Source organism: Taurulus bubalis, assembly GCF_910589615.1.
Source record: "Taurulus bubalis genome assembly, chromosome: 15".
NCBI lineage: Eukaryota > Metazoa > Chordata > Actinopteri > Perciformes > Cottidae > Taurulus > Taurulus bubalis.
Window position 1 is genome coordinate 15,573,833 of NC_136603.1, and position 16,252 is coordinate 15,590,084.

General features: G+C 42.1%; 1 protein-coding gene across 1 annotated transcript in view; it reads left to right on the forward strand.

Annotated features, from left to right (window-relative positions):
- myo16 (myosin XVI) overlaps positions 1-2,598 on the forward strand; it is a gene marked incomplete at both ends in the record, with an annotated part of 73,314 nt that extends 70,716 nt beyond the window's left edge. Inside the window, one exon of the mRNA XM_079230920.1 lies at positions 2,428-2,598. Within this exon, the coding sequence (XP_079087046.1) occupies positions 2,428-2,598 (171 nt within the window). The remainder of the gene's footprint in view (positions 1-2,427) is intronic.
- Positions 2,599-16,252: the final 13,654 nt, after the last annotated feature.

The window sequence follows — 16,252 nt, forward strand, 5'->3', positions numbered from 1 at the left end:
TGGGCGAGAACCTGTGCCGCCTTCTGGGTGAGGAGGGGACGTATTCTCCTGATGTTGTACAGCATGTTCCTACAGGAACGTGTTGTTGCGGTGATGTTGGCAGTCAGGGAGAGTTGACTGTCGAGTGTAACACCGAGGTTCCTGGCAGTCGGGGTCGGGGCAAACACTGAGTTGTTGAAGGTAATAGTTAGGTCGTGGGTGGGAGAGCCTTTTCCTGTGTTTCCGATTGGCCAAGTTCCAAGAAGTTGTTATGGCAGCATATTATTGCCCGTGGTTTTGGAATGAGACGTTCAACAGCCACACATAAGTGTGATGTTCGAGTGCCCACATACTTGCCATAAGAGAGAGGTTTAAGCGTGAGGGTAAATGTTAGTTCTAAATGCAGCAATACCATCTTACTGTGACACTCCAAAGATGAGTATTAAAATGATGTATATATATTCAGGCCGCAAACTATGAAGCTCTTAAAATGCTCTCGGAATTATTGGATTCTAACGTTCTGGTATCTGACTGTGTGTGTGTGTGTGTGTGTGTGTGTGTGTGTGTGTGTGTGTGTGTGTGTGTGTGTGTGTGTGTGTGTGTGTGTGTGTGTCCATGTACAGTCATGCATTGCAGAAGGACACTGTGTTCCTACTTGTCTACTGTTCCAGTAGCTAGTGTTCCTGGCTGGCGCCAGAGCAGAGAATAGCCTGGCAGGGAGGTGTAAATTATGGATTAGGTCACTGAGTATCGTGCTTGTGCTGGCAATCAATGTGTGTTTGAGTGCATGTGCATATGGACACTCACAGGTGTGCGGTTGTCCAGATATGTGCATGTGACCCTGCCTATGTGTGTATGTGTGCAATGTGCATTTATTGGAGAATGTGTGTGTACTATGTGTGCCATCAGTTATGTGGCAATGTCTGTGTGAAATGCATCACTAATGTACTGTATGCTTGGCAATATGCAGAGAAAATGTTGCATTTTATGTACTGTAAACTTGAACTCATGCAGAGATTGCAAAAAAAAAGAGGGTAGAGAGAAACGCCCGTTGCAAGAACAAATGAGGGAAACTGAGGTCACACCATCGAGTCAGGTTTTAATCAGTTTTATGAGAATTTTGAAAGATAGGGATGGTGATATATTTTCTAGAATAAATCCTATCAGACTTAAAACAAAAAAGGATACAATAGAATAGAGCCTATTCCTCTGTGTCATAGAGCATCATTGTTTTTAAAAATTTTAAAAACACATTGCACGGGATGACATCACAATGAACATGGTCACTGTAGTTTATTTTGAATCCCACAGCAACAACCATCAGCTGTAATCACTCACTAGTGCAACAAATGTTTATTAATCCACGGCTGAAAATAGTCTGTGACAAATGTACTAGGTAGTCCTTTTATTGAAAACCACAGTATCATGTGTTTTAGGAAATGACTGAACCTTTTTTTTGAATGAAACAAAAAATTCATGGGCGTCTTCAGTAGGAACCAATGGGCTTGGGCTGAGTGCTTTGGCAGTATAAGGAGGTCAGAAAGCACCGTGAGACGGAACAACACGCTTTTAGTGTTTTTCATTTCTTGACAGTAAGAATTATATAAAGTATAGTAATAAACTTATACTTTAGATCTAACCTCCGAGCATGAGGGAACAGTTATTTGCACTTTCCCAGCAATACAACCTCCAGTTCCTAATCTGGTCTTCTTGATCATTAGTGGTCGGTCCTGTTGCTGGTATTACAGCGGCAGATTGGAATTCCTATCGGATTAATTTACATGGGTGTTGACTGGCAGATGACTGATGATGTTCTTTACACAGAATGACAACCATGTGTGCACCTTTGGGCATTTGACCCGAGTGTCTCTGAGCGAGAACAGGAGCCACTTCAGTCGCTCATTGCACAAGTGTCCCTTGTGTAGATCACAAGACCTTCTTTGAGATGATTTCTAGAGGGTCCAGAGACAGAATATGGAAATGAGTCGCTGTTAGAGCTGTCAGTCAAGAAGGGACCCCCCCCTCCGCTTGCCTCTGTATAAACTGTCTCATGAGATGGCCTGGTGACGGCTCCAGATTCAGCTCAGTGTCCTACTTTGAGATGAGAAGCCAGCCTAGTAATCACTGCCTCTTTTAAGATGCATCAGGCAAAACTTACCTACTTATTCTTGCTCTGTAGCTGGTCATCTTCAATGGAGATATGATGGCATTTTAATGGCACTTTGTCCGTTTTAGGAGGCTTTTGCAATGAGATACTTTTTTTTTCTTTATATAAAACCACTGCTTGTCATTCACACTTCCCTCTCCCTACGTCCACCAATCACAGCCTGGTCATTTCAGCTTTCTGTCTTCTGCGTGTCAATCCATTCTGGAGAAAGTCATGATTTATTGTGTGGTTTGAATGTAAACATGTTCCGTTTTTTTCCTCGCCTCTCCTCTGCGCTCCAGGTGTTCCAGCGGTTACGTCTGTCCAACAGGGATGAGAGTGCCACCCTTGGGGAGCTTCTGCGATGGCGGCGAGCGCAGTGTGAGGGGCGGGGTGACTGGAAGCACCGTCCACCTCAGTCCCCGACCCGGCCCCCCACGCTGCTCTGGACCAACAGGAAGGCCTCTCCATGACAGAGGTTGCGTGATGCATTCTCATGTATTGGCCCTGCTCTTTTTTTTTATTTGTATGTGGACCATGTGACCTCAATGCCCAGGGGCTAGGTTACAGCTCCAAGCCCCAAAGTGTGAGCCTCGTCCCTGGGCCTCCGCGCCTCTTGACCTCGACTGTGGAGGATTTCCAACCTTTGTGATATAAGATCAGCACTCTGTAACACTGACAAGGGTCGTCTATGAAAGATACGTGGAAGTCGGACACAGTAGAGGGTTCATGAGGTGCTATTTATGTGGTCAAAGATGTTATTAACAAAAAGAGACCGTCAGATTATTATTTATTTGACCATATATGTGATGTCCATCAATGGGAGGCTGATTTAAAGATCAGACTAGCAGTGTTTTCATAGTAGTCAGATATTAAATGGCCCTTTTTTAGTCTGTCTGTATCATGTTGTTCTGCTGCTCACAGAGGAGCTCCACCCCAGAATATGGTGCTGATTATACTTGACATGCTTTCCTGTGATATTCCCATGAATGCGTGTGTGTGTGCGCCACCGAGTCTCGGACCTCTCTGAAGTTTACATGTCAACCAACGCCTTCGGACACCTCCAGTTTTTAGCATCAGTGGACTAGCTTAGATATGGGACCTTTTCAGGTACAGCTCTCACTTAGCTTCTCGTGTTTGGGCTCTAAGTGCTACTGCGGCCCTGGCAACGAGCAAGCAGGGGTCAGGGTAACCTCAGTAATATCCCATGGTGCACTTCTCTTCCCCATTGTTGCCACCAGCCTTTGAGGAACAAAAACCTCCAGATAAAATGCAACCTACTGCGCTAACCTTTACAGGGATACGAAAAAACAATCCTGCTTTGGTTTAAGGTGTGAAGGTAAAGCCAAACTAGCATATTAGCTGACAGGTATACGGTTTATGTTGTGAACATGAAACTCTGTGCCAAAGTGACACACCGTGTGAAAGATACGTCTAAACTAACAAGTATAGTTGTAAAATCTGATCTATACGTATAAGTATATAACTATAAGTAGTCCCCATATATTGACATGTACAGACTGACATAAATGACCAAATCATAGCTGTTACTGTGAGTCAGTGGTGAGTCAACAGTCAGAAGAACATGGCGAAAAGAGGAGGGAAAAAAACAACAGTACACGTGAAAGGTAACATCTTGACTCTCGTTGTTGTCTCGTCAACACCTCAACAGTTTCATGTGCTCAGTGTTGTTCAGGAGATTGTGCAGAGCTCAGGAACTCACGCACAGATGAACTGGATCATTGTACAGACTCCTCCACCGTGGCGAGGTCGGCTCAGACCGACATCACCTTCCACGTCCTCCCTTCATCTGCTTTCACTCCCTTGATCTGAACAAGCAGACCCCTTCCCCCACTTGGTCTTTAACCCTGCCCCCCACCTTCCTAATGGATCAAACCGGCTCTACGGGTGTTTCCATGGTAACCGCTTTGTAAACAGTGACCCGTGTTGTATGTTCTAGCTTTTACTATCGCAGAAAAGCACAGGGATTTAATTAACAGACGAGGAAGAGATGAGATAATACTGTCTATGATGGTGAAACTGAGATTTAAGAATGTCTTGGGTTAGATGCAATGACTAAGGTAAAGAGAAGAGGTTTATTTTAGAATGTGAATATCTTTTCTTTTTTTTCAGAATGATTGTCTATGGCTATGAAATTCTTTATACTCTATTCATTATTAGTTGTTTTGTTCCCTGTTGACCCAGTTGTTCTGTTCCTATGATGCAATGCAGATGTTTTCATTGTATATGGATGTTTAATTGCACAATGTTTATGTGGTGTTGTGTTGACTTCTAAATGGGCTGGGTGTGTCTCAACAAGCTGTTTGATCTGAGAAGATCAGTTTGGATTGTTAGAGCCACAAAGTATCAATAGCTCTAATTGATTTCTCATTCTCACTGATCACCCACAATGTGTCTGATTGATTCAGCCTTACGAATTAGCAGCCCCATCACAGGATCGATCTCAGCTGCTGTCAGTGCGCCTAGGTGCACACATATTTAAGAGGAAATATAGAAGATCACTGATATTCACGAGAGATGGCAAATCAGCTGAGCTGCGTTTTTGACTGATTGGCTGAATGTATAAATGCAACATTTTCTTTCACTGCCTGTGTAACTTATTACTGGAACATGCGCCTGTATCCAAACAGTGTACCTGACTCCTTAATGTGATTATTGTCTTTAGAAGTTATGTATGCAGTTTGGTTTTTAAAGCTAGTTAATAAGGATGCGGCATTTTTGATAAAGTATTGATTTTCTCTATGATTCACACCTTGTATGCTGTTGGGATTGCATGGATAGTGCAGTAATGCAATGCAGAACTATGTCAAACATTTTCATTACAGTATGTTTTTAGCTCATTCACACAACAAATCTATCTGTGATCAAGCAAACTAGAAAGGAACCAAGATCAAGCTACTCAACCATGCCAATGCCAATGAAAGAAAATGTATAGCCTCTCTATTGGTCCTTTTATTATGATCAATGTTCTGGTTGGTTGTGTGCATTATGGATTTGTGTATTGCCATGTTTACTGAAATCATGAAATGAGGAGATGAATCGTTTTTTATTGTCTTTTAAAGCATATCAGTGCTTTTTACCTTGCATGACCACATGTTGGGCCTGGTCCTTTTATAATGTGTTCATGCTGAAAAGATCCAAAAAGGCTGTCTAATGTGAAGAACTGCTTCTCTCACTCCACTGTGAATCATTGCACTGTCCCCTGTCTTTCATCCAAACACCCTTTATCCATCTACACCCACCTTTAACTGGACCGACATATCCGCTCCATCGTATACAATCCCCTGACGTAGCTCAGTCTGTTGTAAGCGTTACCGAACTCTGGAGGACAGATTACTGCCAGTCACTGTTGTGAATCAGGAATCTAAAACTCTCTGCTCTGAGATCAGCTCTCTTGACCTACAGCCAGTGCAGATTGGCCATTTTATTGTCCCCCGTCCATTTAAGCACCTAAACAGGGGTATCTCACTGCCTTTCATAGTGTTGTTGATTTTTTTAAATTGTAGTCTTTCTTTGTACATGACATACAGTCTATTTTAACTGGCATACATATGTATTTGTGGAAAGAAAAAAGATTGTATGTGATATTTCATCATTATTATGTTCCCAATGTTTTATAAGTACTGTACCTGTACAGCAATAAAGCACAATTGTGTCAATGCCGGTGTTAAGGTTTGTGCATGCACATATGAGAATAGTGCATGTCAATTCCAGCACTCGGATGCATTAAAGTGTGAGTCTGTATGCCTTGTGTATAGAGTGTTTCAGATACTTTCATTATCATTAGGTGGGACAAGATTAACATGAAGAAACACTGCAGCACAATTATCTCTGTGATAACCATATTGATGGTTCTGGTTTAATTTCTTCAGGCTTTGGATGCTATTACTATACTATTAAATGTCTGCATCGCTAGATGTCACTAGAACAAAGTGAAAAAATGTTCTTCTATTCAATTTAGTTGGACCGTCCCATTAAGAAGTTGAATATGATTACAGGGCTCAATAATAAAGTGACATTTACCAGGATGAGGAGACGCTTGGCTTCGTCCAGGTATTTACTAACCTGCGGTGGTTTCTGTTTGGAATCAGGTCAAGACAAGCACAAGTCATGTCAACTGGAACAACAGTCTCTTCCCACATTAATAATCTGCTAGAGTAACTGGGAGGAATGTTTGTCCTGAGCAGTAGTCACTGAGAGGCTTCCCTTTGGAGTGTGGTAGTTTGAAGTGTATCTGGCAGTGTGTGTCACAGTAAACATCTTCTCCCAGAGGGTGTTGACTCATACACACACAGGTGTGTACACTGTTTGCTCTGAGGTTTTAAATAAATAAAAACGTAAGCCATCAAGATAACACGATTGATTGACATGTTTATACTATAGTAAAAGAAAAGAGAGAAGGAGAAATGTGAAGATTACTGAACTTTCAACTTAATTTCCCATAAAACTACTTCCTGTGTCATATCAGATAAACAATATGGGATACCACAATAAAACAACATGAGTGTAAATTGTTATCTACCAGTGCATCAACAAATGTAGCGCTTCTCTGTAACAGACAAACATACAATTGATAATATGAGTTTATCTATCTGCACGCTGATTATGGGTACTAGAAGAGCTCAGCAAGTGTAAATATGAATACTACTAATAACAGGATGCATGCTGTATGCAGAATAAACTGGATTCATTGGGTGCAATTTGTTCTGTACAAGCTTAAGAACATAACAAAATAAACGTTTAGTGTACATTGCACACTAATGAAAATCCCTCAGAGGAGCCACTGACCTAACAGCTCCAGGAGATCGCTGGCATATGTATGGGATATTGCTCTGTGTCTTTCGCTGGAAGTTAATGTCATTTTCTTTAATTCCCTGTATCTAAAACGTATCTTCCTTATTCTTCTCCAGATTAAGTGTGTTACCTATAATATAGACAAAGAAAAGAAAGATGTCATCCCATTGGCATGAGTCTGCAGTCAGAGCTGGAGGTTGTCATGTGCTAACACCTGCTAGATCGCCCTCAAGCCTATTTAAACCTGTGCAGTCGGTCTCCCGTTGCACATTCTCTAGTTAGTGTTGGATTGGTTTCATTTGCAACTACAACAGTACATAACACTTACAATCCTTTTGTTCTTTTTCTTTTTTTTTAATATCATTGCTACTTGCACTACTGATACAGCTACCTGCCACATCCTGTGTTTATTTATTTTGTGAAATGTTGGTTTTCTAGTTCAAACAAAATGTAATCATTGGCACTTGGACTTATTCCTTATTTTATAATCATTTATATTTACTTTTTCTTTGAAACAAACACTGTGCAGCTGCAGCAAGATAATAATGTACAACCACACACAACCACACATGTCCCAATAGCACAGCGTGCTTTTCTTTCCTTGTCTGATTTTGCTGATCATGAGATTTTTTGCAATGTATCCTTTATAAAAGCCCCCATTTTCTCAGAATGTAGATACTCTTCAAAATTATAGCAAGCTATCCATCACTGAGTGTAGTTTAATGCAGATTTCAGATTAAAAACATATTGACACTTTCTGTAATACAATTTTGAATTTAGAAGAATATAGTCGAGGAGTCTTCATTGCACAGTGCTCACAATGCTTCCACTTACACAACAATTGTGTTTCTCCTTTGACAAAAAATCCCTTTAACTTCCCTTTAAACCACCATCCCCCTTGGAGGGTTGTTTCTTATTTCACCCCCACCACTAGAAATGGCAGCGGGGCCACGCTGTCATTTAACCACAGTGGGAGGGGGTAAATGTCCAAGAGGTCATTTGGACCGAGCTGCCTGCTGACGCAACACCAATAAACCCAAACGCACATCCCCTTCCTCCAGGCCTCCCATTGAGAGCACTAACTGTGGTCACCTTCGCTATACATCCTCAGTTCCTCCTGATTCTCTTTGGTCTCCATCACTCCCTGAGGACTACCTTCAGGAGCAGCTTGGTTCTACCTGCGTGTCTGTGTTCATATGAACTAAACATAAAGTTCCCATTCACTATATTCTGGAGTCTTGGCATTCTGACAGATGTATGTATCAGTGGACAATTTGCGCAATAGGTTTTAATCATGTCATGCCAGATCAAACCTGTGTTGGTATTGTTCCTAGGAAGCACAGAACGGTTTCCCAACAGAGTGGGCATGCACAACGAGAAGGAAAAGACAAGATATTGATCATATGCTCTTGCTTTGGCCTACAAACCACCTTAACGAACTCACCAGCGACAGAGTGACATACAGTACTGTTTGTGTGTGTGTGCTTGACAAAGAGAGAACAGCATGTGGAAGAAAATGAAAGCAGTGGGAGCCGCTCCATCTGAGACATTTCAAAGGCAATGAAGCACAGGAGTAAACACAAGTCCCACCTCTATTGATTAGTGGAGCACTGGTTGTAGGGTTTGAGGGTTTATGTTGACTTATAAGCAGCCCGGGGACCAGCTTGCTCCAGTCTGATCGATGCTGCGAAGAAAAGGCACAGGTTAGAAGGCTTGTTCCCTTCGCTGTGGGCCTTCATCGGCTTTATGATAGCCAGAGTTTTAGGGTTATGCTCGTAACATAAATTAAGCTGCAAAAGATGGTGGCTCTTTTCCAAGCATTTAAAGGCCCCATAATGTCCATCTTTTAACCCCATTTTACAGCACACACTCACCTCATGATCCCCTTCTCTCCTACTTCTGCCCTCTCTAGTCCTCTTCCTCCGCCCCCATCCCATTTGCTCTATCCTCCTTTGACCCCACTGCTGTTTCCTCATCACCTCTTCACCCATTTATTGCAATAGCACGGACTTCCGTATACTGCTCGCTAAGAGTGTGGAAATCAATAACATCATCTCAACACTGTCTCAATTTTCAATTAACGACTTTGAGGGAGGTCTGTCTCTCCAGACACATCCATCACATCAGATCAACCTCCAAAGCACCAGATTAGACATAAACTCCACACACACATACATACATACACACATAACCCGAAACCAATGACAATCACAGTGGGGGAAAAAATACTACAATAGTGTTCCTAAAGCCGCACAATATGTTAGAAAAGCAATGGATCAAGTCTGTCTGTATTATGAAAAGGGTCACTAGCTGTTACAGATTATTATCTTCCAACTCTGCTTTTATTCTCAGCTGTCAGCGTTTTCAGCGTTTTGGTTTTGCTCTTCACAACTTTGTTGATGTTTTTGGCCGAAAAGCTGTGATGAACTATATAGCTGCCCAGCACCAAACATAGAAATGAAACAACTAACATTGTGAAACAATTAGCTGCTAAAGAGCCAATTTAGTGGAGACAAAGCTAAGATAGGATATACGATAATGAACAATGGGACCAGAAAAGACTCCAAATACATGCTCATGTTTCTCTGTGTCAGTTGGATGCGTGGCGACTGTTTGCAAAGACTTTGGTCGTATCAATGTTATAAGATGATAATAAGGTCTGCTGTGTTTTCAGCTTGCTCCACTGCCTTCAAGTGACCAAAACACAAACAACCTCGATCTGCAAAATGACTTGTCCTTACAGATAATTGTATGTGTAAATGAGTGCATTTCCCTCTGCAGTGTATGGTATTTGAGTTAGTATACATTATTACTTTCCTCCATCAGCCCCCATGCAGAGGCATGTTGTGTCAATAGCTCAACAAACATATATACTCTCAACATACCCAACATGGAAATACCTTCCCCCATCTGAACTTGATGAACAGCCGTTAGACTCCCTTGCTGTCTGTGTCTTGATATAGAACCACAATGATCCAGTGCTCATATGCTTTTAGAACAGAAAAAACAAAGTGATAAATCATTGGCAGCAGATCAGTAACAGAAGATGAATCCTGTATGCCCCCCCCCCCCCCCCCCCCCCCTCCCGAATCCAGAGGGAAGCCAGTAAAATCATCCTACTTCCATTCCGGCTTTACCCAGCAGTCAGCAGATTGGCAGACACTGCAGCGGTCTTTGATGGTAAAGCTAATTAACAAAGCTCTATATTGCTGATGAGGTCAGACGGACCGAGACATACATTTTTCCTCATGCATATATACCCATACATGTCTCTAAGGTAGTGTGCTCATAGGGGTAAACAGTAATTAGGTGTAATTTTGTCGAGTAGTGCAACAAAAACAGACCTCTACTACCAATCCACAGTTCACATTTTCTCATATATAATGGTAAAAGCGTATGTATGTAGCATCAGGTGCTTTTACTGCTAGTCGCTCCGAAATAGTAGCATCAATGAAAGGAAAAAAAAAAGATGTATTTGTGGGATTCCTGGGAACTCTCTGAAAATTATGTCAATAACCTCTGTGTCGTTTCCTTGGCAACGGGAGGCCTTGTCAGTGCAGCGTAACCATTGTGCTGCAATGCTGCTTTTTCCCCCCTTCGGCCGTCTCTTCAAAGATCTCTCTTTGCTGTATGTCATGTCTACAATAACAACCCACGCCGCCCCCAAAAGCAAACATATGGCACTCTATACCGCGGTCTATAAGGAGATACTATATGACATCCTAGCTTGTCCGTATACTCAGTTAAGGTTTGTGAAACTGATCAATTCCATGGATCTGTACATTAGTGAGATTAATTATGCATTCCATGCATTCAGAAGAGAGATGTTGTGATGTAAAATTTCAAGAAAATGCAAATGCTCAGCAAGCAACACAGCCTGGTCAAGAGGGGAAATGTAAGAAGTTGCTCGGCTTCGTCTCGTGGGCCTCGCCTTTGTGTGGTGGCCGAGCTTTCTTCCTTCATTTGTCTCCGCTGTCAGCGGTAAAATGAAAGATTAGAGAAAACCCCAGACAATTTATACACTTAACATCTGAGGGAGACACAGTGACACATGGAGAGAGGAAAAACGCCCTACCATTTTCTTTTGATCCTCTATATATAAATGGACCTCTGTTTACTTAAAAAGATCTGAGTACCCATCATGCCTACCCTCCTCCAAGTGTGAATGACAATCAGCATCGCATAGTGCTATAGCACTTTTTTAATCAAGCATTGATGAACTATCTAATCAACCACTCGCCAACCAATTAAATCTCATAATTGCCCTACTTAAGAGGTATGCGTAATTTAATTAGCACAAGTTGGCTCCTCTATATGGGTGAAAGAGGAGGTGTAACAATGAGACGCATGGTCCATCCCAATTTACCTACAAGTCACCCACAGGCCATCTGCATTTATTGTCTGTCAAGAAAATTAAGGGGGAAGACCTGACAAGCACACTAAGACACACATGGACACGACAACAAATATGCACTAATCAGTATTGTTGGTTGTGTGTCGAAGTGGGAGATGCTATATATGTGTGTGCATGTATACGATTTATATATGTATTTTAGGCAACATTGTTTAATTGAGGGATATTATGTATATAATACTTGTTGCTTTTAAGTGCAGCTGCTATGAGGCAATTCACAGCTTTGATAGAACTACTTTGGCAGTGAGAAAGATGTTTGTTTTTATTTGTTCCATTTTATTGTTATTAGAGACAGACAAGGTGTTGACATGCATTAAGTTACATATTAAACTGCAAGGCCACCAGCAGCAGATACTTTTATATATGCAGATGTGAAACGTGATGTGTTTACAAGACTGAGAAAACATTAGCATTAAAGACTTAACAAGCCTGCACATCGTGGTACATATTCACAACTCCCTGGACACTTTTTGGCACAATATTTGCATACAATACACAGCATAGCAGACGTGCTAAAAAGTTATTTTTGTGTATGCAGTCATCAGTCTTCCATTCGCTGTTGTTTAAGGTGTGCGTGAGTACGGGCTCCATTCCAGTTCAGGTCCTCTGAGTTGATGGTTCACATCTCCTCATCTTATCAGAGTGGTCTGATCCTAATCAGCATATCCCCACTAGATCTTTGTATTAGTATACAGCCGACATAGCACGAGGCTCTTCTGTTACAAACAGGCAGATGACACACACACACACTCACACGCACACTTGAACATTCAATCTATGTCAAATCCTCTGCCATCTAATTTCTGTCTCATTGCGATGCCTGTTCTTTAGGGTACTGCTATAGAAAAAAAAAAACGGATTTGCCGTATTATACATGTACAAATTATTACAAAACAATACACAAAGATGGAGAGATCCACTGCTGCTGAGTATGTATGAGTGTGCTTGAATTTATCTGATGCACTTTACAGCACTGGCCATCCACATGGAAGTTGCAACCCATCTGGTAGGCATACAAGATGGGGGGTTGGGAGAGGAATGAAAATGTGAAAAACACATTTCAGTAAATGCGCAATCATTTTAAAACATTTGAGCGTTTTGCTTCCTGTGAATTCGAAATGTTTAATATATGCAGCTATGAGCCATCCTCTTGTAGTTCAGAAAGACACAATGAAATAACTGTTAAAGATCACAGTTGGCCGTTGTGCGAATGCTCACTTGCAATGGAAATTAGCATGATTGTCTCTTTTTTTCTGAATATTGCAAGCCAGACATTTTGACAACTTCTGCTCCACAGTATACCAGACAGCATATCAAACAGGAATTATGTTTGATATTGAACTCAAGGGTTCAATCCAGGTCTACTATCACTTTATGACTGTTTTTGTGCTTTGCAGTGGTTGCCATGTGAGTCGAGTGTTACGGATACCACTGTCATGTTATTGGGGAAATGTTTACAAGAAACACATAAGGGAAGTATAGCAATAATGGTAGTTGGAATCTAAACAGTTTTCTTTATTGTTGGTGTTTTCCTTCCAGCTTTTTATTAGTGTGTTTTAGGACCAAATTATAATACATTTTGTCACATTCTTGGCCATCTCTGTCCTATAAGCAGGTAAACTGTCTTTCTCACCCGATATTCTCCACACCACTGCATCACATTTTTCTTTAGTTCCCTAACTATATTTTAAGCATTAATTACAACAGCAAACAAACACCTGCATCAGAGGTGTACAGTAATATTGTCCAGTTACTAAAAAGGGATAGACACCTGTCATTCAGAAGTCTTAGAGGTCATATAATGAGTAAACATACCACATCCTGTCGCAAAAGCTTGAAGCTTGAAGGTGAGTAGTAAGAGAGAATGACAGGCCGAGAGAGTGGTGTGGAGGTTAGTGTTTTGCCGACTCCAGTAAAGTGTGGTTGTAGTGATACAGAAGCTTGCCCCACCTTCATACGACAGCTCCTCTACACTCGACTGCATAGCCAGCGTGGTAATAACAGGCTGAACTCCCATTAGCTGTCGAAACATTGTGGCTAGTGTCTAGGCCCATAGCCACATTCCTAAAAGCATTAGCATGTTTGCTCTGTTTGCATGCAGTAATGCCTGTTTATAGCCCCTCTCAGATGCTGACATTTGTACATGTTGGTCTCGTGAATAAATGTCTGAGTAACTTTTTCAGAAACACCACAATGGCAGAACTAGTCAAATCTCACTTTTACTGGAGTGTTCCTATATTTAGTTGTTTCCCTTGAAATAGCTCCTCAGATGTCTTGATTGCTGGGTTTTCCGCTGTTGACCAACATGTTAACTGTGAAGGTAGTCATCAGATGTGGATTATCTGGTGTCAGGGTTTATATTTGATCATCAACAAAATATTGTATTGTGTTGTGGTTGTGGACTGTTACCTATTCAGTAAGCTAACTGGGAAGCTGGCAAGACATTAGAAAACATTTATCTGAGCTGTCAATGTCCCGTCACTTTTGCAGATTATTCACAGCAAAGCTATTATTTTTAGAGATAGATAAATCCAGCTCTGTCACACATTTCTGAAAAAGGCTCATCCATCAGTTTTTTCTCCATCTCTGTCTGTATATGCCATTCATATGAGTGGTAACACACACACACACACACACACACACACACACACACACACACACACTCTCAGCATTCATAAGGAGAAAGTTGTCCTCTCAGGGCGTGCACAAATGACTGACGTGACAATAGTGGGTCACCTTGCTCTGCTGGAAGAGGGTGTTGAGAAGCACTCAAACTTCTGTTTGCCAGTGTGCCAGCGGGGCTCGTCGTTCCTGGGATGGGAACAGGACATTACACAGCTGAAGGCAGGTTTAATTTGGACTGCTTAGCACCCTGCGTTCCCCCGGGCTGTCAAAGCAGTGTGGAGAACAACCCTTTCTCTCAGTCAGCTGAAGAACGCGGAGTGAAGCATTCACCATGCGCACACACACACACACACACACACACACACACACACACACACACACACACACACACACACACACACACACACACACACACACACACACACACACACACACACAGAGAGAAAGATTAAACATAGAACAAGACAGAGTGTTCCTCAATCAAATACCAGTTCATCATAGACAGAAAAGTTTCTAGTGAATGAAGAGATCTTTTTTTGTACTTTGTACTTCATACAGAGATGCCTATGAGTTGTTCTCATCGCATGAGTGTCCTTTATTTTTCCTCTTCAAGAATTCTGTTCACGCAGCCTGTGACGCAGCCACTGTGTACACACACATGCATGAGTACCCATAATCACACACACACATGCGCAAATACACACATAAACCAATTGTACTACAATTCATGGTCATGTGCTTTCCATAGCTGAAGAGAGTGATAACGCACAGCCTTATCTGTAACCACGACAACCCACTGAATCCACTGTGAGCCCTCTGACGCCTGTTCTGAATCGACAAAGTGGCGTGAACGGTGTTTAGATAGGAACGGAAGTCTGCTGCTGGGGGGGAAACTGTGAGATAGCAGGCCTTTGATAATGTTCAAATCCAGAGGGGTTCTGGGTGCACTTTATGTTCTGATGACCTTGGATTGGATTGTTTGTACGGACCTGAACACCTTCTACTCATTTGAAAGCCAAAAAGAATAGCTGTTGGACAGCTGATGTTGACAAGACGACCTGTATGAAATACAGAGTAACATTCAGAACATTCAATCACAAGCTGCTGTGGGCGGAGGAAGAATGTGACATTTCTGCTGTGCCTGATTTATGCTAATAGTAGCCAGTGTTTGGACCTGAAAACATGTGTTCTTTATTTGATTTAGCCATAACAGGGGACCAACACCCAACCCCCCACCGTCTGCCGTCCTCTACAGACAGAAAGGTCAGCCGGAGAGCACCATAAAGAGGAGTAGAGCATGGTCATTGAGTTCCTCTAAAGTTCAATCAGATTCAGCAGAGGCCCACCACTCTCCCTCTCTCCCCTGCTCTTTTTGTGGCTGCATGTTTGGTTGTGTGTGAGAGAGCCAAAGACACTGAGATTTTAAGATTGTATTTAATAAGCAAAAGGGGGTGGATACTCTGACCCTGAAGCAGAATGACCCCAGGGTCAAAACAACAGGAAGGAAGTCACATGACCCATTCAAACTCCCGTAGAGTAGAGAGTGGAGGGGGAGGGGTTTGGGGTAGAGGACCACAGAAAAACAGAAGAAGAGAGAGAGGGAGTAGAGGGATGAAGGGGCGGGATCTGGTCTTTTGACTTGTTTTTCTCAGTCAGTCTGATGCAGGTGTCTGCAGACATGCTTGGCGCCTGTCCAGGTGTGGATTACAACATCAAGACCCCTACAGGGAAAACAAGAAGCAGAGTGAGACAGACTGAGGAGCGAGTGAAAGCGACAGACTGAAATAGAAAAGACAGAATTATACTACCTTTGCATAACTCTTTGTATACTCGATTAAATAACAGTATCTGTTATGAATTCATTGAGATGAAGCTACTACTGTACACTAATGTCTGCATGTGTGCGGTAAAGCACAGAAAACAAGATGGTTGGTACAGTCATCGGGTTGCACAGTGGAGAAAGAGAGGGAAATGGATCAGGCTCACTTCCTTTCTTCTTCCTTTACGAGAGATGTCCAGGTCAAGAGGCAGGATAAACAGTGGTCATTAATGACACACGTTATTGGTCCCTCAAGTGCTAACTGAGTGGTAGTGTGATATTGGGTCATATGAAAGCGGGCTGTAAGAACTGCTGGTTTATAGCTGGGTTGTTAAACTCTGGCCTTTTTGATGTTTGCTGTATGAGATCACTCACAATTAGACAAAGATAGTGGGTCTACCTTTGCTGTTACCTTTTCTTGCGTATCAGAGCTGCTTTCAGGAAGATATTAAAG